Genomic DNA, 24,222 nt, shown 5'->3' on the forward strand with positions numbered 1-24,222 from the left:
TTTTCCAGAGTTCTGATCTCGAGTCTTCTCTTTAACTCTAAAGATCTTACCTAACACCGTGGCTTCAAATGTCATCTATATGGTGATAATTCACATATGTATATATGACAAATTTTCATCATACTTATACACGCAAAAAAATTAAAATGAGCACATGTAAAAACTGGTGAAATCCAAATAAAGTCTCTAATTTACTTAATAATATTGTACCATTGTCAATTTCTCAGGTTTGATAATATTCTCTGGTTATATAAGATGTCATCATTGGGGAAGGCAGGGACATAGTAAGGGAGAACTCTGTGTGCTAATTTGGCAACTGTTCTTGCTTTTGTGAATCTTAAAGAGTTAAAAAGGTAAATCCCATGAGATGGCCTTATAACAAAACAAAATCAGGGGTGCCTGAGTGAATCAGTCAGTTAAGGATGGATGGAACCCTGCATAGGACTCCCTGCTCAGTGAGGAGTCTGCTTCTCCCTCTCCGTCTGCTTCTCTCTCTCTGTCTGCCCATTCCCCTCCATCCCCCATGTTCTCTCACTAATAAATAAAATCTTTAAAAAAAATCAGTCCTTTCTTTGTAGCTTATCTACTGAGTCTCCTTTCTTCTATTTTATGGTGTGACAATTATTCTTACTTTGAATAATAACCGTTTACTTTGTAGGATAAATGTCTTTTTTAACACATTGATAAATATATCTAACTAAATTGTATTCCAGTATATCACTCAAAATAATCTTTCAGATATAGTGAATTTTGTAACATGTTGTCAGACACATTTCCCATCCATTTGAAATTCACTACAGGACTTGGGAAGTTTAATATAGATGTTTTTAAATTTACGTATAATACAAAATATGATTTAGTCACATTTATGCAATAGTCAATTACATTTTTAGGACATGTGATACTATTTTTAATTTATAAATAAAAATATACATTTGAAAAGAATAGTCATTGTGTTAAAAGTTTGATCTAAGAGGACTGCATTTACTTCGACAAGTATTGTGCTAAGTGTGAAAGGTAAAAGAAAAATGTATTGATTGATTACACATTTCTTTATGAATTATATGTAGTGTGATTGATTACACATTATTTCTTTATGAATTATATGTAGTAGTTTTTAAATGATCACTATCGTTGGATTTTCTTTGCCTATTTTAGAGCTGGAATTGATTTTGAGGCAATTGTTGCCTTACTAAAATTAGCTAACATAAATAAAATCAGATAAATATTTTTTAGTATTCAGACTATACTTGATAAAGGAATTTTCCATCTTCTAACAAAAATAAATACAAAAGTCCATATTTGGAAAAAGTATTAGCAGGGCAATAGTTTGGCAAGAGATATTTCCATTGATATTATTCGAGTTTCTACAAATATTTCATTTCCAAATAACTCAATCAAGCCAAAGTAATTCAACTTATTTTATTTTATTTTTAAAAATATTTATTTATTTATTCATGAGAGGCACAGAGAAAGAGAGAGAGAGAGAGTCAGAGACACAGGCAGAGGGAGAAGCAGGCTCCACACAGGGAGCCTGATGTGGGACTTGATCCAGGGATTCCAGGATCATGCCCTGGGCCAAAGGCAGGTGCTAAACTGCTGATCCACCCAGGTGTCCCAATTCAGTTTATTTATAAGAAAACAAAACATGAATTTATTTCCCAGAAAATGGAATATTTGAGAATTGACAAAAGAGCAATATATTATTATTTATCAATTACTAATAATGATTGACCTCCATATTTTAAATTAAACTTTTTTGAAATAATTATAGATTAGTATGCAATTGAAGAAATAATGCAGAAAATAAGAAATAATACAGAGGGATCCTGTATACCCATAACCTGGTTTCCTATAACATATTACAGAACTATAGTATAATATCACAAGTAGAATATTAACATTAACAATATTGACATTGATACAATCAAGACACAGACAATTTCCATCAACAGAAGCATCTCTCATAATGTCCTTTTACAGCCACTCCCTCCCTCCCAATTGTACCCCTTCATTAACTCCTGGCAACCATCAATATGTTCTCCATATTTATAATTTTGTTATTCTAAGAATGTCATATAAATCACTTACTAGTAAGTAATCTTTGTAAGTAATCTTTGGAGATTGGCTTTTTTCATTCAGCTTAATTCTCTGGAGATTCATTTTGCTGCATGTATCATTAGTTGGTTCCTTTTATTGATTTTTGTTTTGTGATATGGATGGTACCACAACTTATTTAACCGTTTACCTATTGAAAGACATGTGAGTTGTTCCCCATATTTGGCTATGATAAATATGGCTTTTTTTATTTTTTTATTTATGATAGTCACACACACACAGAGAGAGAGGCAGAGACACAGGCAGAGAGAGAAGCAGGCTCCATGCACCGGGAGCCCGATGTGGGATTCGATCCTGGGTCTCCAGGATCACGCCCTGGGCCAAAGGCAGGCGCCAAACCGCTGCGCCACCCAGGGATCCCTTTTGGGTTAAATTTTTATCTTTGCCATGGAAGCATCCTTTTTCTGAGGCTGTTGTCTCCATGAGGCTGGAACTCTGACCATGGACACTTCTCACCTTACATCCTTTTAACCTTGAAACGGAGACAAAAAAAGGCCTGTTTTCCACCAGTTTCAGTGAATATTCAGGGAAGGACTCTGAGCATGTTCCTAGCTTGAGGCACATGCTCCCTCTGGACAAATCCCTATAGCTAAGAGAAGGGGCCGCTGTATTTTATATATAGTGTTAACTGATGTATTCTTAGTGTCTAGAAGATCACCTGGCACATGGTAGATGCTCCATAAACACTGACCAAATGAATGATGATTGCTGGAGAAGAATGGTTGTAGTGGGAGACTGACGAAATCGGCCTCCAAAGTCTAACTTTATTTTTTTTTAAGATTTTTATTTATTTATTCATGAGAGACACACAGAAAGAGAGAGGCAGAGACATAGGCAGAGGGAGAAGCAGGCTCCATGCAGGGAGCCCAACGTGGGACTCGATCCCAGGACTTCAGGATAAGCCCTGGCTGAAGGCAGGCACCAAACCTCTGAGCCACCTGGGGATCCCTAACTTTAATGTTCACTGACCCTATGATAGGGCCATAGACTGGGAGATTACTAACACAATTTTTCAAATGTAACTTTCTATCCAATAGTTACTGTGTTGATGGGTTTAATTTTATTTTGCATCTTCCATGTTCCTTAAGCTCTTAGAGATATTGTATAAACTTATGTCATTGTTTTTTCCTCATTTTGCAAGCCTTAATGTGCAACTCTGTTTTGAGGCAAATCAATGTAAATACTTGAGCAGTTGTAATTACCTACTGTTGATTTTCACAACAGAACAAACGCTTGAAGGATGAGCAGACTTGGCACATACAGAACCTTCTAAAGGAGCTGAGTGAAGAGAAGTCAGAGGGGTTACCAGTTGTCACAAGAGAAGATGTTGAAAAAGCAATGAAGGAAAAATGGAAGTTTGAGAGAGACCAGGAAGAAAACTTGAAAGGTGACTTAGGAACTGAGTTATTTCTTGAATATGTTCATGCTTTTGTCTCCTAGTATGTTCAAAATGCTGTGAACATGTTCCAGATGAGAGCGTTACCACCACAAGCACACACATGTGTGAGGGAAGTCACAGTGGGCAGAGCTACTGAAACCAAGTGAGGAGGAGGAGGCAGGGCACTGATCAAAAACAGAGACAGAAGAAAACCACCTGGCTTTTGACATCAGACAAACAGCCTGTTAGCTACCACCCTGAATTTCTTGCAGGAGGAGATTTGTTCTTTCTTAAGGGAAATTCTGTCATCTGGCGGCCTCTTTGGCTTCAGCCTCTGTTCAGACTTGAGAATAATGTGAATATTGTCATGAAGCCTCCCTTCCCACCAGTATCACTAAGGAAGCTAAGCCCCCCATTTTGATGGGAAAGGAGGGATGAGAGTTGGCAAGGGGGAAGATGGGGAGGACGTGGACAGAAATGATGCTAGGTTGCAGAAGATGAAAGACCCGGACCTACTCTTGCCACGGGTTTAGGAAATACCATGGTCCTGCGGATAAGTCAGACATAGTTTTAACACATGCATTTAAAAAATTTTTTCATTCCTTTGTCCTAAACCTGCTGCTCAAGATTTCCCAAACTACTTTTGCCAGAACCTCTAAAAATACTATCTCAGCTAGGAAGCTGGAGAACTTGGGGAAGAGATGTGTTCTCAGGAAGCAGTACTAGGAGCTGGAAGGCCAAATGAGGACTAGATTGCCTGAATTTCTCCAAGTGGTTCAGAGAGCCTACTCATCTAAGCACTTTACACAGAGCAAGCACACCATCTGTAAATATTTGTGGTTTTGAATGAAATAGTTGCCAAGCCCAAACATCAATCAGCAAACTTCATTTTTAGGGGTCTCCACAACTGTTCCCAAAAGCCTATTCTGACTTGTCCCTTTATGGGCAGTGGTGATATCATAAGGTGGTAGATACTGGATTTTGCAGGGCTCCTCTCCAGGAGACCTCCGCTTATGTTTGGAAGCAGAACTTTAATAAGTCCCTTGAGGTAGGAGTGAGACCACAAAGGATACTCAGATGTGCTCACTAAACTGCCCTCACAGGGAAATGAGCCCAGCTAGCTGAGAGTGTGCCTGTTTGTGGTTTGGGCTGAGTGCTGGGATTTGTGTGTCATACAAGACGGGGGCCAAGCTGGGTGACGGGAGCACAGCAGAGGGGGGCTGCTCAGGTCAAGTGGTCCAGGGATGAAAGGAGCCTGCAGATGCGGGAAAGTGAGAGGACAGGTGTATGTGCAGAGGCTTTCTGAAGCAGTTCTGTTATGCACCAGGTAGCCACTGTAACCCCATTGGGTATGCAGTGTAGCAGCAGCAGCTTCATTTGGCAGCTCATTGCAGTGCAGAATCTCAGGCCCATCCAGAGCTACTGAACTAGAGTCTGCTTTGAGACAAGATCCTGGGGGATTCCTATGCACAGTAAGGTTTGAGAAGTAGTAATAACCCCCCCCCCCTTTTTTTTTTTACAACTTTTAGTTAGGACTCTTCAGTTGCATGGATAAAAATTCAATCCAAACTAGCCCAAGCATAAAGAGGATGATAATTTTTTCATATAACGAAACTGGATAGGCAGTGTGCACTAAAGGCAGCGTGCACTACCGACCTGGATCTGGAGCCTCACCTGCTGTCAGATCTTGGCTTTTTTTTTTTTAACCTCCTCTGCCTCTCCCTCTTTCTCTCCCCTCACCCCCTTCCTTGCCCCTCTTCTCTCTCTGTCTTCCCCAGAAAGTTGGCTCCTTTTTCTGAGACTGTTGTCCCCATGAGGCTAGAACTCTGACCATGGACGCCTCTCACCTTACATCCTTTTAACCTAAATAGAGACAGAAGAGACATGCTTTCCACCAGTTCCAGTGAAAGTATTTCCAGGGAAGGACTCTGAGCATGTCCCTAGCTTGAGACATTGCTCCCCCCTGGGCAAATCCCCACAGCCAGGAGAAGGGGCCCCAGTAATTGGCCTACTTATTTGACAGGAGGTAGGAGAAGGCAAGGGAGATGGGATCTGGGGAAGCAGAACAACAGCCACTACACTCACCTCTCTTTCAAAATCTTCAGTGACATTAACCAACCCTCCCCTCAGAGGCCGAATGTGGCACAGGGCTGAGACAGCAGCAGGCTAATCAAATAACAGGATAGCTCATCAGGTAGGTTGTAGCAGTAGTAACTGTTCCATGGCAATAACTAGTGCCATTTATTAAGGGATTTAAAAATATATTATCTGATTTACATCTTTGGGAAAAGACATGTCTGGAGTCCTTCTGGCCCTCTATACTGAAGAACATCCCTCTGGCCTGTTTGGAATGCTTCACCCATTCCCTAGACATTTATTGAGCACCAATTGATACCAGACTCTGTGCTAAGTGCTGGTTTTATAGAGAAGAATAAGATATGGTCTTGCCTTCAGGGAGCTCTCAAACAAGATGGTGTGCAGCATTGAGCCAAAAGGACATTAAGTTCATCGTACCTTGATCTTTGTCAGACCTCATTCTAAAATCTTGGAAGTGGGGATCCCTGCGTGGCTCAGTGGTTAAGTGCCTGCCTTCAGCCCAGGGTGTCATCCTGGAGACCCGGGATGGAGTCCCACATCAGGCTCCCTGCATGGAGCCTGCTTCTCCCTCTGCCTGTGTCTCTGCCTCTCTCTCTCTGTGTGTGTGTGTGTGTCTCATGAATAAATAAATAAAATCTTAAAAATAAATAAATAAATAAAATAAAATCTTAGAAGCAAGAGACCAGCCTAAAGATTGAGTAGAATACCATGTTTAGCAAATGCACCAGGGAAAACTGAAAGTTTACACAGTGGAGATAGCTCAATATTTGTACATATTTTACTAGAGAATTTATCTTTCACTCTGAAGGCCTTAATAAGTGGAGGCAGGGGAAGACATGTTGCTATAACTATCATATGGTATCATTTCACAAGGGAAGCCCAAACACTGAAATTTAGATGATGGAATCAACCTATTTATTTATAAAAATGGTTGCCAAGGACAGCACATGATATAAGTTGAAGTCACTTTGTCCAGAGGGCATAATGGTCAGAAAAATGTCAATTTATCAATAAAAAGTACATTTGATATAGTATATTGTACAAAATAGGACGCTAATCAAGCTTATCATAGGATTAATTTAAGCTTGTGGGTTCCTAGGCATATAGATAGTCTATTACCTTATCAGTCATAGCCTAAAACCACATGTCTGTTTTATATTTGGAAGTTTAATTTTACTTGGGTTATGAATCCTGAGGGATGGAAAATAGTTAAAATAGCTTAGATTTCCTTTAATTGTAGTTTAAAAATTGCATTTATGAATTAACAGCATTTTAGTATCAGACCTTTCAGATCTTAACTTCATAAAATCTGATTGCAATGTATAATGGTTGCAAGAACAATGGAAATGACATGATGTCTCGATTTTCTTTCAACAGATATGCGCATGCAAATAACTAATGCTGAGAAACTATTTCTTGAGAAACTCAGTGAAAAGGAATACTGGGAAGAATACAAGAATGTAGGGAGTGGACAACATGCTAAACTCATTACCTCCTTGCAGAATGACATCAATAGAGTTAAGGAAAATGCAGAGAAAATGTCAGGTCAGTTGCAGCAAAGCTAGCTTAAATTCAGTAGAAAAACTTGGGAGAGCAGCCCTTTGGTAGAAGAAAAAAATGTGTACTCCCTGAATCATTCTTTACTCTCTGCTATTACCACAAGCAGCTATGAAGCTAAAGGTAAAGGTGGAGAGAGGGAGTAGAGAAACTCTCCCAGGACCACCACTGAGAAGTAAAAGAGAGTGATGGGAGTGGGGGTGCAGGGGGTAGTGGAGAATCCCTGGGACCAAGTGTCTTGGAGAAAGAAGCTTTATTCAGTCGGTCTCTCTACTCCCATACTTAGGTCTGGGGCAATTCCACCAAGCTATGAAGGTCCTGGGACAGGGTTATATTAGAAAAGAAGTTTACCTGAGACAAGCTAAAAACAACTTAACCAGGCTATAAAAGTAGAATCATTGTAGAGAAATGCCCAAGTAAATGCTAGGTTATAGTCAGAAAGAACTGGAGCACAAACATGAGATGGGAAATGGAGAGAATATGGAGCCAGATGGCACCAGGCATGATGAAACTTATCAGGACTAGATCTGGGAACCATGAGGCCACCCTTCTGTCACTGTGGCTAGCACAGTGGCTTAAAAAAACATCAGAGATCCAGGGATAGGAAAGTCATACAGTAGAATAAATGGAGAAATCTGATGACTCAAAAGAACACTGGCTGGGTAACACCTCTGAGCCCAGCTGGTGATGGTGCCCTGAGTGGCGAAGGTGTTCATGTGAGGTCATTTCCATTATCCTCTTCTGGGTCCCTGTCAGGATGTTCCAATTCTGGACCAAAGTTTTCTGTAGGTTTCTCAGCTCAGGACTTCTGCACCACAATGGCAGTGTAAATTTGGTTCCAAATCATCTGGGCTTAGAGTTCCAATTTTTAAAAAAGTTTTCCTCCCCAGAAGAAAAGTAGAAAGTAAAAGGGACACCTTCCAAGGCACCTGGGTATGCAGTTGATTAAGCATCCAACTCTTAGTTTCGGCTCAGGTCGTGATCTCTGGGTCCTGAGATCAAGCCTTGCATCAGGCTCTTCACTCAGTGGGGCATCTGCTTGGGACTCTCTCTCCCAAAGGTGTGGGGGACACCTTTCTCTCAAATAATAAATAAATAAATCTTTAAAAAGTGGGGGGGACAACTTCTTACTCCTGTTTATCCCCCAGCCACTCAGATTATCTCTCTAGATAAAAGTACTATTACCAATTTCTTGTGTAACCTTTTTCAGAAATATTTTATATTAATATATACAAAGCATACACAAATACAATTTTGTACTTTTTTCATATAACAATATGGACATTTTCATATAACAATATGGACATTTTCATAGATCAGTACGTATTAGTACCTATTCATTCTTCCAGTGGCTACTTTGTTTCGTTGTATTATAATTCTTTTCACAAATCCCCTACTCATTAGCACTTAGGTTGTTTTCTATAGTTTTCTATTATAAATAATGCTGCAATGAATATTCTTAAATATCTCATTTTACTGTAGTGAATATTCTTGTATTTATATAATTTCATTCGTGTGTGTCTCTAGGAAGGAATGACTGACCCAAAGTGCCCATTTATTTATTTTTTTTTTATTTTGATAGGCAGAGCCCTCCATAAACCTTGTGCCAAGTTTACTAACCATCCTCACCCCTTCCCGACTCCTCCTCATGTGGATGAGGATGCTGTGTTCCTGTATTTTCAACAACAGGGAGGTTAGCTAATGTTTTGTTCTTTGCCAGTCTTAAAAGCAGAAGATGGTACCTCATTGTAGCTTTCATTTCCACTTCTCTTACTATAAGTGATAGTGAATATCTTTTCATAAGTTCAGGAACTATAATGAGTTTCCTTTTCTGTGAACCATCTATTCACATCCTTTGCCCATTTTTCTACTGTGTTATGGAGCTCCTTACATTTGAAGGAAATTAGCTCTTTAACTGTGATATAAAGTACAAAGATTGTCCCCATTTGTCATTAGTCTTTTATTGTGGAATATGTTTATGAGAACATTCTGAAGTTTTAGAATGCTCAACTTAGATTTTTGTTTTATGAATGACGAAAAAATTGCCCAATATTTTCTTCTAGAATATTTGTGGCTTCATTTTAATATTTAAATCTCTGATTTTTTGTGTGTCTATGAGGTAGGAAGACAACTTTATTTTTTGCCAGATGGTTTTCCAGTTGTTCTTTTTTTTTTTTTTTTTTATGATAGTCACAGAGAGAGAGAGAGGCAGAGACATAGGCAGAGGGAGAAGCAGGCTCCATGCACCGGGAGCCCGACGTGGGATTCGATCCCGGGTCTCCAGGATCGCGCCCTGGGCCAAAGGCAGGCGCCAAACCGCTGTGCCACCCAGGGATCCTGGTTTTCCAGTTGTTCTAACATCATATAGCAAATAATTCATTTTAACTCTACTGATATGAAATGCTGACTTTATTATACTTTAGTTTCCTATGTGTATTTGGGTCCTTCTCTATACTTTCTATTCTGTTCCATTGATCTATGTATTTGTACACCAGTACCAAACTTTTAAAATAGTTACTGTTCTGATATATTTAAAAATTTTAAAGTCCCCCCCAACATTATTTTCATTTTACATTTTTAAATTAGGAAGAATCATCTTCTCAGATAAACTTAACCCATAATCTTGATCAGAAATTTGGATGATTTGAGTTGAAGATTGTCATGCTCTTGTATCCAACTTTGGGATGGTGGTAATAATATTTATATATTTACATATTTACATATTGAAAACCCTGGTCTGTAACCAACCTTAGGTGTCCTAGGAAAATAGTAGCTATGGGCTTTTCTCATAGTTTTAGGTATTTCTCCTAACCATGAAAGTAGCAGGAGCAACTCTGCTGTATTAAAATATTTTGAGGGCCACTACACTAATTGGACAATGAATATGAGCAGGACACTTAAATCAAGTTATCTGAAGCCTTACATTATCTGAAGCCTTATATTGATCTTTTTTTCCCACCTCCTTCCTTATTCCATGATTTTTCTAGAATGCTCCTCCCACACCCACAATCATGAAATTTGTGTTAGTTAGACTGGTTGACTTGCAAAGGAACAAGTATTTTTAGGGAAAGGGGTGGTTATTGATATAGGTTATTAAAGTAAAATTGTTTTATTCTCATTTTAAACTGGGGTGGCAATGTAACAGACACCACATTTCAGAATAAACTGAGATACCACCATGCAGATGAAGCAGTAAACTGGTTTCACACCTTCAGCCACTGAATTCCAATCTATAAAAGAAGTTGTATAGGTCAAGAAAAGATTGTTGGAAATTAGGGGACAGTGTTAAATAAGAGATCTTGGTGTGCTGTAAGTCCTATGCTGTCTCCCAAAGGGACAGGTGAGGGTAATTCCTCTTTCACCTCAAATCAAGATGGAGAGTCTTTAAGGAAATTCCTCAGATTGATCAGTATGTGTCCCCTACAGTTTGGAGACATGGAGGTCTAGTTTATGGCTTTTCTCTGAGAAATCTTGGGGATAAGGAACTAACTAATCATTCTGACAGCAGAGCAAAGATGAAGTGGCTACTGCCCTAAGCTAGTCCATTCAAGATACATTGAATGGGTGGCTTATAAACAACAGAAATTATTTCTCCCAGTTCTGGAGGCTGGAAAGCTCAAGTTCAATGACAGCACATTTAGTGTCCTGTGAAAACCCACTTCCTGGTCCATAGACAGCCATCTCTGGTGGAAGGGGCAAGGGAGCTCTCTGGAGTCTCTTTTTCTAAGCGCACTAATCCCATTCGTGAGGGTTCCCCCCTCTTGACCTAAAGACTTCCCAAGACCCCATCTCAAAATACCATCAAACTGGGGATTCAGTTTCAATGTATGAATGGGGCCCGGGTATAAGTATTCAGTCTGCAGCAGCCTGCACTCTCAGTCATGGCAAAGCATGAAAGTGTTTCCTATGAATCTGCTATGAGAGAGAGCTAGTACACACACCTGTTAGATCTTGGTGATGGTGTCCTAACAGAGAAATAGGAGCCTGCATGTAAGGGAGAGAGGAATAGATGGAGAGCCAGAGGCCAAAGGTAAAGTTGTTAGCCAGCCTTGAGGACAGTACATCCCCCTGCATCAAGGAAACACCAGTGAAATAACTAGCAATGGGGAGTGTGGTCCTCTGAAGAACCTATAAAATATCCCCATGAGAAAGGAATCAACCTTAAGTGTCAGGACGAGAAAGTGCCACATTAGCTTGAGATAGTATCTGTTAGGCGAGAGCTTTCTTTCCCTTTCCATGCTTCTCTTCAACTGTGAGAAAGGAGGCATAGAAACTCAAGTCAGAGGAAGTAGTTGTATATCCAAGCTGAAAAGAGAATAGCCATAACTTTGAATGAGTTTAAAGTTTTAATTATTACAAAAGGCTGGATATATTAATTAGTGATTGGAGGACCTCTTATTATTACAAAGGGATCAGAGAAGTCAGAAATTTGCCATATATCTTGTTGAGAGAGTTACTAGCCTCACGGTACAAATTTTAAAGGGAAGAGATAAAACTAAGTTTGCTTAATGTGCCATGGTCATGTTGTTGAATATAACACTTGTAGTGAGGAATGGGAAGGTTAAAACTGGAAATAGAAGCGCATCAGATCAGTGATAGCCCTAGAGAAGGTTCCCCTTTACATTTATCTTTCATGGTCTGTGTCTCTGCTTTGCTCTGTCCTGTCCGGTTCTCTTGTTTCCCACAGACCAGTTCTTGCAGTTTTCTCCAGCCCAGATTCTGAAGAGCTGGTGTGATCACCTACCTAATCAAAGATGAGCCTTTGTCCCATGCTTCCTCATGGGTCATCGATCAGCTATTTTATGGTCAACTCTCCAACTCTGCCTTATTTAGTACCATCCCTGAGCTCTAGGGGGAAGGAGGTGGAATCACCTAGAGCTACTTCCCTGAACTTTAGCTGGGAGATGTTGGGAGTGGGTATGAGAAACACAGTCACTAATATATCCAGGACAAGGCTTTGTCTCTCAATAAAAGGAAAGGGAGTTTTATTTTTTTTAAAAAAGATTTATTTATTTATTTATTTATGATAGAGAGAGAGAGGCAGAGACACAGGCAGAGGGAGAAGCAGGCTCATGCCAGGAGCCCAATGCGGGACTCGATCCTGGGACTCCAGGATCGCGCCCTGGGCCAAAGGCAGGCGCCAAACCGCTGAGCCACCCAGGGAGCCCAGAAAGGGGGTTTCAGATGAGGCTCAGCAATACAGAAAGTGTTATTATAAGTCATTAGATATCAGGGTCACAGAGCCTATTTACTTTTGTCCTTTACCAGGCACACAGGACAGGAAGCTCTAAAATTTCTTTGTTTCATAACAGCGAGTTGAGAGATTTAGGTTCAAATGCACTCACAAAAAGTAACTTTTTTGAACATCAATTTCTTCATCTGTAAAATGGGAGTCCCTTGGTGCTTTCCAAGAGAACCCACAAGAGAGGCTATCACCACCCTCCCCACAGGAGAGGGCAGCACGGTGAAGATGTATGACCCTGAACAAGTGTGTGAAAAGTGGGCAACAGACTCCCAGAAAACTGAGGAGGAGCAAATCAACACAGAGCCAGACACAACAGGGAAGGCAGAACAATCCAAAGCAAGCTTCAGTCAGTGTGGCTTTGCCATCAGGTTCTGAGAAGTGGCTGCATTAGACAGGTGTCTGAGCAGCCAGGAGTTTAAAGGCAGCAAGCCAGAGTCTCCCACGCTCCCACTAGCAACATCTCAAACTTTTATGAGGAGACATTCCATACTCCCAGCTTCTTTGGCTGTATTCACAAATGCATGGTTAACAGTTGTTTCTCAAAGCATCGTATGAATCACAAAAGATAGCGATGAGATTTTTATATCTTCACTTGTGCTGGTTACTTTGCTCTTAAGAAGATAAACAGTCTATTGAATTTTATATGGAACTTGAAATCAGTTGGGTATTTTTATTGCTTTTTCAGTGTTAATGTGGCAAGTATTCAAGTGATGACTCCAAATGGAATAAGAAAAATACAGGTTGTATAGATGAACATATGTAGGTTGGAATAATGAAGGCTTCCATTCTCTTATTCTCCAAATGTCAAGTTAGATGACTCCTCAAAACGCAACTCTCATGTTCATCAACTGCTACCTCAGTCAGACACTCTGGTCCCAACTCTGTTAGAGGCAGAAAGTGACTGGCTCCCTCTCTGGCCACTGGCAACTTGGGAGGGCTCTCCCCTTGTCTCTCTGCACTCCTCCCTCCCCACGCCACCACAGCTGTCACACCTGGTGGTGAAGCCTCAGATCACTGCCTACCAAAGACTTGCACATTGAATTTTTTTCAAAAGATTTTTCATTATCTGTTGTGTCCCACGGACTACAGGAGTAAAATGATATAGAAAAGGAATTTTTACTCTGCTTTCAGAGTTTTTGACTAATAGAGGGAGCCATTATGCCAGTACAAAGTACAGATGAAGGCTGAGGAATTCTTGCTTAGCTCCCTGGTCTCCTTTCCAGACCTTCGGTTTGATTCCAACGTACCGAAAGACCAGACCTGCAGATCTCCTTCCCTGTAGTCTAGGAGTGCAGAGAGTTCTGTTTAGACTGACTTGGTCTGTGGAGAAAATTTTCCTTTTGAAGCAGTGTCATGAATGGCAGATTCCACAGCATGACTAGTACAAAAGTATTTTTACTTACAGAATAAGTTAAATGGGTCTCTGTGGACCAGTCCAGAAATATAACAACCATAGTTGTCAACATCCTTTGTATGGAAATAAATACTCCTGACTCTCAAATAGTTATCCTTCAGAAGTTATAAATAAAACACAACTAATGGGAACATATAACATAGATGTGATCATAAGGCACAACCTACTTTGATTATTCTCAGATTTGGGTAGTGCACTTCCCTCTGTTCACACTGCTGACTGCCTCACTTCATTCAGCCTCTACCTCCTCAAAAGTGCTTTCTCTGGTCACCCTATCTAAAATGGAGAATTTTAGTTCTGTTTCATCACACACACCACCACCTGAAATATTCCATATTTGCTTGTTTACCTAAGGTCAGCCTTCCCTACTAGAATGTACATGTCACAAGGGCCGGGGCTTGTCTCTTATTTGGCAGTATTTCCAGTGTCTTAAGTAGTGTCATGTACATCAGAAGAGTCTGGTGCTGATTTGTTGAAAAGAAGACTAACAACCTGGACTCGTTATCCAGCTTTCTTGCTCTCCACTCTCTGCAGTGGCCTTAATGTCACTCTATCTCACTGTTGCCTAAACAGAGATGATGATGATACGATCACTAAGCATCTTTCAAGGCCTAAAATTTTCTGATCCTTTTGTTTCTGTTCCGACTATGACATAAGAAAATTGGGAGATAATAAAGAATTCTGCACTTCATATCAGCCCTCCTTTCTTGCTCTGAGCCCAACTCAGGACCAGGGACTGACCTTCACAGCCCCTCACTCTGCCTTTCCTGCCCAAGGAAATGCATGCCAGGAGTACTGGAAATTTAGTTAGATTGAGTCAGAGGTACAGGATGCTTCTCATGCAGACAATCAAATCTTTTTTTTCCCCACCCCCCAGACAATCATATCTTCTTTATATTTCCCTTGTGGAATCAGAAGTGTGTGGTATGCAAGGTAGTATTAAAGTATTGCACAAGTATTAAACTGTTGGAAACTCTCCCTTTGGAGAGACAATCCTTTGAAAACACAAGTATTCTTGGGAGAGATACCATTTTAAGCTAATTCACATTAGGGTGTTAGTAAATTATTGGAGCATTTCTTTTCATTGGAGGTACTAGATGCTTCAATAAGAACGCTCCCTGAAAATTCAGGGGGAAAATGTTTGTAGAAAGGAGAAGGGAGGATCATGGAAGATGAAATTTACTAGCAGCGTAGTTTTACCTAGGATTTGCCTTGTTAAGGCTTCTAATTTTCTTTTTAAAGAACACTATAAAGTCACTCTGGAAGATGCTAGAAAGAGAATAATCAGAAAAACTTTGTTGCAACTGGATCAAAAGAAGGAATGGGCCACACAGGTATATTTCAATTTTCTTAAAAACAAAACAAAAATTGTTCCCCTATTTTTTCCTGTGGTATAATGATTAAGAAGATTGAGTTTTGAAATTTGGCAATTTAGTTTAAATCACAGTTCTACCACTTACTGGGAATATAAACTAAATTTGTTACCTGATTTTTCTGGGCTTCAGTTTCCTAATTTATATAAAAGGAGCAATAATGATATTTACCTTTAAAAATAGTATGGAGGTTAAATGAGATGATTTAAGTAGCATAGTGCCTCATAAGGAACAAGAGCTCAGTAACTTCTTATTGAGTTATTTTTAAGTAATAATAATGGCTACAACAAATTATTAAATAAAAGTTTGGACACATTATAGAATGAAATAGGACTTGTCTAAAAAGTACTTTCATATATATCCAAATCTAAGAGAGTATACTTTACATTGCCAGAGTTTTAAAATTTTGGGATATTAAAAAATGTTTGAGATATAGTTTCCAACATTATATGTTTTCTAACCCCTTTGTTTTCACTGTCTTTCCCCTGCCCCCAGACTACCTCGTTAGTTAGACTGTCTCTTCATCTAGAATAGCTCTTATGCAGAATTGTAAACACCTGGGGTTCTCTACAGCTCCTCGCTGAATTTCAGTTGCTCTTCTTTGTTGCTTAACTGTTAGTTCAGTTGTTTTTTTCAATTACTATCCTACTGTATGATTTTACTGATGTATACAAAGATAGAGGATTATGGAAAACCAACCAATAGTTTATCTGCCCATAAAATTCAGCCCCTTTGTGACTGAGTATGACTAAATGGTGAAGTCAACAATAAAATGATCTGAACATAGTTAAGATGATTAAAAATGCATCTATAGATCAAATATATTTCAAACATACATATTCAACATATAATGAAGACTGGTCCAGATACTGTTCTGAGCATTTTACATTTATGTCTCTCAACAATCCTGTAAGGCAGGGACTTGTTAATGAGAATGAGGCACAGAGAAATTTTTGTGACTTTCCCAGAGCAAGTGATAGAGTGGAGATTCAATTCAAGATGTCTCTTCAGATCACTGCTTTTAATCACTACATTGTACATTTTTTTTAATCTACATAATGCCTAACACATGTGAATGAATTTTCCCCATTTTATCTGGCTCTTGTAGCATATATTTAACATCTGATAATCCACTGTTGTACAATCTTGGCTGCATATTGAAGTCACCTGAGAAATTTGGTTGACTCATTTGGTGCCTCATAAATGCTCATGTAAATGACCTATGATGTTGCCTTGGTTTCTGGATTTTTCAAAGTGTTCAGGAGATTCTAATGTGCAGCCAAAGTTGAAAACCTCTGTTCCATTGTTACTGAATTAAGCCATTAGTCAACTAACTTCAGTTATGAGCTATGTCTTGCTTCTGTTCAACTGAAATTCTGTGTGCCAGGGCACTTCAGAGTTATCAGCTGCAGTTAGAGTATAAAAGTTCCTGATTCCTAGGCGGTGTAGGTACACCCTTAGTTTAATTAGCATGATTTAAAGAAAAAGAATTATTGCAAATCTTCCAACTCTAAAGACTTAGATAAATTTATTCTTAACATATTTTTAAATTATTTTGTCTGTATTTATTACTTTTAAGATTTTTCCTAATTTCCCTTCCTTAGATAATGCCCTTTAGTTACTGAATGTAGAACTTGTAACATGGTAGCCATAAAAAAGTGCCTCACTGATAAATATGATCTTTCATCTATTATAAAGTTCCTTTGGGGAAAACTATAATAAGAATTGAAAATTAATTTACATTTTATGAACTTACTGACAAAGTAATGCTTTTCCTATTTTCTTCATCTAAAATGCCTTTCTCCAGGAGACTGTCTAGCTACTCTGAAACTATTTGCTATTAAGTTTGTAAATATGTATGTTGTTATTACTGACATGCATAAATCTTTCAAATTAAAAAGTCAGTAATAGGATCTATTCATGTTTTTGTTCTATGTTGGAGTATGTCTGTGACCATAAACTTGAAGAATATTTGATCATTACAGTTCAGCCACTTTAATCATGGAGCAGACAACTTAATGATTGATTTCACCATGGCAATCAGATTCAGTCACAATAGAAGCCAAATTGAACGGATGACTATTGTCCAGTTCTCTAACTGTATTAGGCAGTGTAAGTCACCAAAATAATATGAGAGTAAAGAACAACTGAAGCAAAAGTTCTTAGATATGTTTCCAAAGTGATCGCAAAACATACTATAAAATGATCAGATAAGTTGATTGTGAATCTCCATGTTGTGAGTCTTCTTTAATGCAGAAACTTTCTTTTAGAATGCCATACAGTTCATTGACAAGGGCAGCTACCGAGAGATCTGGGAGAATGACTGGCTGAAAAGAGAGGTAGGTCAAATTTTAAAAAACAACTCCTTCCTTCTCGTTTTTTTGAACTGGAAATGACTTTTATTTTGTGAGCTGAAGGCATGGAAAAAGCATAGAATTGTGACTAGCTGACGTCAAATAAAATTCAAGTGGAATCCTAATCTTATTACAAACTGTTGCTCAATGACCACCACCAATAATTTCAATAACAACCAGAAATCACTTTTGGCATCATAATTCATGCAGTAAACTCAAATGTATGAAGCTTCTTTATGCCCTAAAATTGATCTGGCCTTCTTCAAGACCCTACTTCCTTGTGGGTGGTGGGAGTAAGGCTAAAGGATCATTCTAACCTCAATCTCTGCTGTTTTTAAATTGCCTCTTTGGGATGACAGAGAGTACCCTTTGCATAAATGTTCAGTTGTTTAGATTTCCTTTCTTCCCTCTGTTCTTCTCCAAGATGGACCCTGTTATATAAGGAAGGGAAGTTTATATCCCTCTTTGGGGCATGTTACTAAAGCGGCCTCAGATCTATGGGCTTTGCCTTGGACCTTTGCTCCCTCTGCCTTTCATCTGTACAGGATATGCTTTCATCTGCTCCCTGCACTGGTGACTGCTAAATGGATTGCTCTGGTCTTTTGGACATTGTGTTGCAGCCAACACCAAACCCACAGTGACAGCTATTTGCCCACGGTCAAGATGTCCCTGCCCACTGCGGTCTCTATATCCTATCCTAGCTTGGTCATCAGGCTCTCTTCACACCTCCTTCTGGAGAACATGCAGGAACTAGGGGCCCAGTGTGCTGCCTTAGACTCTGCTCCACCTGTCTCTCTATACCGATGCTACAGTCCCACTCTTGCTAAATGTGGTCTTGTGAGGACTTCCAGACCTTCTTTGTTATGAGGCACTGTCTTGTTTGCCTTACATTGCACAGACTAGTCCTTCTGTCTTACCTTCTTAGTCTCATCTACATGGAAAACTCCACCTCTCTTGTTTCATAACTCTTGCTAATATATATTGAAATTGTTTATCTATCTGTCTCTTCACTGCACAGAGCAAGCTGTGCCTTTTCAACTATATGTCCATGAAAACTAATAATCTATGTTCACTAAATAGTTACTGAATGAAAGGATATCCATGAGTATAGATATAGTCATTGGAGAGATGAATCAAGTACATGGCTTAGATCTTGGGTGAAGATGTGAGAGCATGTTATTGGATAAAACAAATAGATAATCCTCAGACTAGTTGTCACAAGGGTGCTACAGAAGATGTGCAAACTCATTGCTTTGAAATTTGCTTTTTATTACAGAGAAACAGTCACCTGACCTGTGCTCAGATACCATCTATGAAAGAAAACTTACCATCTTTTGAAAAAATTCACTTCAATCATACACAGCTCTTATTAACAAGTTATATATATATATATATATATATATATAGTTGATATTTGAAGGGTTATGGGATCATGACCCCAGCCGAAGGCAGACACTAAACCAACTGAGCCACCAGGCACACCTCAAATCTTAAATCGTATAAGATGTCATAGTTATTAGGCTCAGAGAAAATGACTGCAAAAATTTGTATTTGACTGATAAGAAAGGGATTTTTTTTTTTTTGGTGTCTTGATCCCTCCTACTAAAGCCACAAATTACATTTTGTTTCATTTTACTTTTTATGTCTCATAATTCAGTAGAACTAAAAGACAGGGGAAAATGTGAAGTTTAATTAAATCATGAGCAAAAGAGGTTAGTAATAAAGGACAAATCATTTTAAGGAAATTTAATAGATTTAATTTCTCCTTATTTCAATAAATATTTATTTTAGCATTATTAAATTTACTAACAAATTAATTAAAACCATCTCTGGTTATAAGTATTATCACAAGAATTGAAAATTGCCTAGAGGGATCCCTGGGTGGCGCAGCGGTTTGGCGCCTGCCTTTGGCCCAGGGCGCAATCCTGGAGACCCGGGATCGAATCCCACGTCAGGCTCCCGGTGCATGGAGCCTGCTTCTCCCTCTGCCTGTGTCTCTGGCTCTGTCTCTCCTTCTATCTCTCAAGAATAAATAAATAAAATCTTAAAAAAAAAAAAAAAGAAAATTGCCTAGAAATGGAATGATCTATGACAATTAGTTTCTTTAAGGAAGGTTTAGAATGAGTAACAAGGGATATTTAATAATGGAACTCCTGAAAATATTTCTCCATTTAACTATTCAACAATAACCAAAACCTTAGATCTGAGGGAAGGATATGAAATGTCCTATGCATGACTTCCATTATCTGGTTTTATTTAGCATGCTTATTAAGGAAATGAAGAAACCTGAAATTTCCAAATGACTTAGACTAACTCAACAAATAGCCCATAAAACTAGACAAAGGGATTCAAAGAGTTAGAAATCAGAGTTTCAAGTGAGAGGACGCATAAAGCTAACTTGGATCTCACAGGATAAAATTGCAAGAGCATGCATTTAATTCAGGATCCTAGGGGTCTGACTTATTATAGTTCTAACTAAATTATCTTTCTCAATTCCCTAAGTCCATTTCTTGGGTATCTGGGGAGAAGCAGGATAGGGAGGGAAAAGCAGTCTTGATCTTCATTTTCACTTTCTTACCCTGGAAATTTAAAGGTGTATATATGGTTATAACAAGGAACTAGTTTTCATTTCCCTAATATTTTGATAGGCTGGAAAGGAGACAGTAAATGCTAAGAACCTTAGTAGTCCAAATGGCCAAGTGATACCACAAGATATCCTTAGCTCCAAAGATCAGACTTAACTCCCTGAACGGGTCCTCTTCATTCCCAGCTTTGGAAGGAGACCAAGAACTGTGTGTGCTGCTTCCCAAGCATGCCAAGCCCTTGGGTCAAACATATCCAAATGTTCTATCAATTCCTTCTGTTTACATCCTCTAAATATAATTTCTTTCTCATCCTTTGACATTTGAAAAGTATTAACTTTTCCTTAAGGCGCTCAAGCCTATAATCAGGCTGATTAACTCCCAACACATGGGATGCTGAAACAACCCCTTGCTTTCTAATTTAGCATAATGGACTTAATGGTTTGCTAAATAGTTTAAGGCAGGTAAATAATATATGCTTTTCTCTCGAATTCCAAGCCACTAGCAATATTTGAGCCTTTTCTATGGCACTAGTATTGTTTTATGTTATAATTATTTGTGTATTTGTTCATTGAATCCAATAAACCTCTTTGGAGGAAATTCTTTCCATGCCTTATTCACTTTTGTATCTTTCTGTGCCTTGCACAGAACCTTGCCCATAATAGAAATTCAAACATTTAATCATGACTTATGTGATAGAGATATGCATATAGTAATATACAGAATGTTTCCAGACTCCAAAATCCAATAAATAAATTTCAAGCACAAATTCAAAATGTCTAAGTTATCTAAGTACTCATCTCAGCTACACTCTCTTGGCAATGCCTAACAAGAGATACTGCATCTAAACTAACCCCTGAACCTTTTTTGTTTCATCATAGTCCCTTGAGATACTTTTCCCAGTTTATCTCTATTATTCTCATCAGCCTATTACTTTCTCTTTTATACTCTTTTTTAAACAATATTTATTTATTGGGACACCTAGGTGGCTCAGCAGTTAAGCGTCTTGGCTTAGGCCCAGGGTGTGATCCCAGAGTCTCAGGATCACGTCCCATATCGGGCTCCCCACATGGAGCCTGCTTCTCCCTGTGTCTCTGCCCCTGTGTCTCTGCCCCTCTCTGTGTGTCTCTCATGAATAAATAAATAAAATCTTTAAAAAAAAAATATATATATATATATTATTATTATTTATTTATTTATTTATTTATTTGAGAGAGAGAGAGCACGAGCAGTGGGAGGGGCAGAGGGAGAGGGAGAATCTCAAGCAGACTCCCTCCTGAGACCAGAGCAGACATGGGGCTCCATCTCACGACCCCGAGATCATGACCTAGGCGAAATCAAGAGTGAGCCACCCAGGAACCCCTTTTTTATACTCTTGCTTCTAATTCTATTGTCCTGACCTCTCTCCATGAATTCTTGATGCAGCATCTGTATGGTTCATGCCATATGAGGCGGGCAAGGAGGGAAGCGGGAGCTCTATCTAGTCACGTTCTATACATTTTTCCCACTATCCTAGCCTTCTTTAGACAGAGGTTTTCAAAATACACTTCTTTAAGACTAATGGGAATTCCATCAATAGAAACAGCAAATTTTGTTTATGTTTAATGAAGTTAGCTATATTTCCTTAGTAAACATCAAACCTACTATGTCTATCAATGACCTTCTATCACCTGCAAAATTAAAATCCAGACTCTTTGCCATTATTTCCCTAATTGTCCAGTTTCTCTCCTACTTCTCCCCACGTCCTCTTTCTATCTATCTACACCAAAATAATGTGCGTAACATGTGGTTCCTTCTGCCTACAGTGTACCCTCTTTGGTCTTCAAAATCCAGATTAGATGTCATCTCCTCTATTAAAACTCCCTTCCCCCCTACACCAGACATAAGATGAATCCCCCATAGTACCTGACAGCTTCTGTTATGTTTTGATCATACCACTTTTGGTTTTATCACCATCTTCCCCCATTTAACCACATTGATAATTTAATTCTTATTTTCATGTTTATCTCTAACTCCAGCTCACAAATAAATCTGGTGATGTTTTTGAAAGGGTAAGAAAGAACAACTCCTGCCATTCATTGTCTAACCATGCAAACAGGTTCGGCAAACAGTCTAGAAAAAAGACCCACCCATTCCTTCTTAGAGAGTAAGGACAAAGAAACCGAGTAACAAATAATACAGGATAGATCTTTCCCTCAGGCAAATGAACTTTTTTAGAAGTGAATTTCTTACAGAAGACTAGATAGAACTAAGTTAACAAGGGCAGCCTGGGTGGCTCAGTGGTGGCTCAGTGGTTTAGCGCCGCCTTCAGCCCAGGGCGTGATCCTGGAGACCTGGGATCGAGTCCCACGTTGGGCTCCCTGCATGGAGCCTGCTTCTCCCTTGGCCTTTGTCTCTGCCTCTCTCTCTCTCTCATGAATAGATAAATAAATCTTTTTTTTTTTTTTTTAAAAGAACTAAGTTAACAAGTACCAACATCCATCCATTGTCTTCTTCTGAGAACAGATTGCAAATCACAGAAAGGAAGTTGAAGAACTGGAAAGTACTATTCATGAATTGGAAGAAGAAAATTTGTTGCTTATTGATCAACTATTCAACTGTAGACTTGTGGATCTCAAAATACCCAGGTGAAAGTCATTAACATATCTAGAAAGTAGTCTGTAAACATTTGTATTGTAAAAGTTATTTTTAAAAGATGATTTAATTTCTTAGTGCTCCATCTGGATGGCAATAGTTGAAAAGAAAGGAACTCACCAAATGGCTGTGGTGAAGGTATCAGAGTATTACAATTGCTCATTGGTACAGTGCAAACTTCGGCTTACTTTTTCTAGCAGTGCACTAGTCTTAATAACAAACACTTAACATGAACATTACAAGTGCGGACCTTCAAAAGCCTCCAAGTCAGCAGGGAAAGTAGGCATAAAAATGAAAGCATACCAGTGCAGCACAAGATGTATGAGGTGTGGAGTCAGCACAAAGGAGCAAGTGATCAACTTTGTGGTAGCTTCCTGGAAGTCTTCTCGGCTTCTGGTTACCTTGTGGACTGTAAAATTGTTTCCTTTGATAGTTAGTGGAAGAGTCAAACTACCTTCTAGACAGAGAAGGTAGCCTGGTATTCCAAGTCACATTTATTCCTGCACAAGAAAAACCAACGGTGTATTTTAGGTCATTTCTTTTTCTTACCTGACAATTCTCAATACACAAGTCTTAAGGAAAATTAGGGCCTTGGAATATGAAATTAAAATTCAAAGTGGTGATTATAAGTTGGGCAAGTAGTCAGAAACAAGAACTAATAGGAATAGTAGCATGTTTAGGAAAAGAGGAGAAATGACTCACACAAATGTAGATTGTACATGTGGAAGATGGGAGACAAATGTCTAGGTCTAGGAATTAAAGCAGAGAAATTCAACATGGTGAAAGAGCCATGAAAAAATTTCTACCCAAGTAGCTCCTGTTGCTGGTGTGGCATGGAAAAATACTGTTTATGACATAATAAGGCATTTTTTGTTTACAAACTTCCCGATGTGTTCCAAGAAGGGTGGATACAGGTAAGTTGTGGGGTTTTTGTTTGCTGGGCTAAGAGATGGGCAGCAGGATACAAAACTGGAGAATCTGGGAAACAATGCAGTTGCATTACAGGCTGAAAGCTTGGCGAGACTGGACAGAGAAGGGGGTCACCTGCTCCCTTCCACAGTGTAGCTGTTTGCTGTGTCATGTGCAATTTAACCCTAACCAATTTTATCCTTAACCCCACAAAAATTCAGTAAAACAATGTTCATCAGTGCCTTGTGGATTGGTTTTCTTTAGTGAGAGACCTGAGTGTTTAGTCTTGCTTCAGAGTTGGGACAGAGGAGTTCAAAATCTGGCCAACCAAAAAGAAAGCAACATTTATGAGAACCAGGCGAGGAGCCCTGGTATATGCTTCCATGGTACCCTAATCTTTTCATTCATGGCCAGCATTTATCACACCCATGATTACTTATTTAATGTCTGCTTCCTTGCTAGATTGTAAATTCCTCGAGGCAAGTCTTTAGGAAATTTTAGAAAAATATGTGTAAAGGAACAGAAATGTGTAAACCCTCAGTTGTCTGTTAGACTACTTTT

At 39.0% G+C, this 24,222-nt stretch overlaps 1 protein-coding gene across 1 annotated transcript in view; it reads left to right on the forward strand.

Annotated features, from left to right (window-relative positions):
* The window catches only part of CCDC83 (coiled-coil domain containing 83), a 48,078-nt gene that overhangs the window by 18,465 nt on the left and 5,391 nt on the right, over positions 1-24,222 (forward strand). The window contains exons 4-8 of the mRNA XM_041729974.1: positions 3,343-3,505; positions 6,971-7,138; positions 15,052-15,143; positions 17,453-17,521; positions 22,624-22,745. Coding sequence (XP_041585908.1) covers positions 3,343-3,505; positions 6,971-7,138; positions 15,052-15,143; positions 17,453-17,521; positions 22,624-22,745 — 614 coding nt within the window. The remainder of the gene's footprint in view (positions 1-3,342; positions 3,506-6,970; positions 7,139-15,051; positions 15,144-17,452; positions 17,522-22,623; positions 22,746-24,222) is intronic.

The sequence above is a fragment of the Vulpes lagopus genome, chromosome 15 (genome assembly GCF_018345385.1).
Source record: "Vulpes lagopus strain Blue_001 chromosome 15, ASM1834538v1, whole genome shotgun sequence".
In the NCBI taxonomy this organism is placed as follows: Eukaryota; Metazoa; Chordata; class Mammalia; order Carnivora; family Canidae; genus Vulpes; species Vulpes lagopus.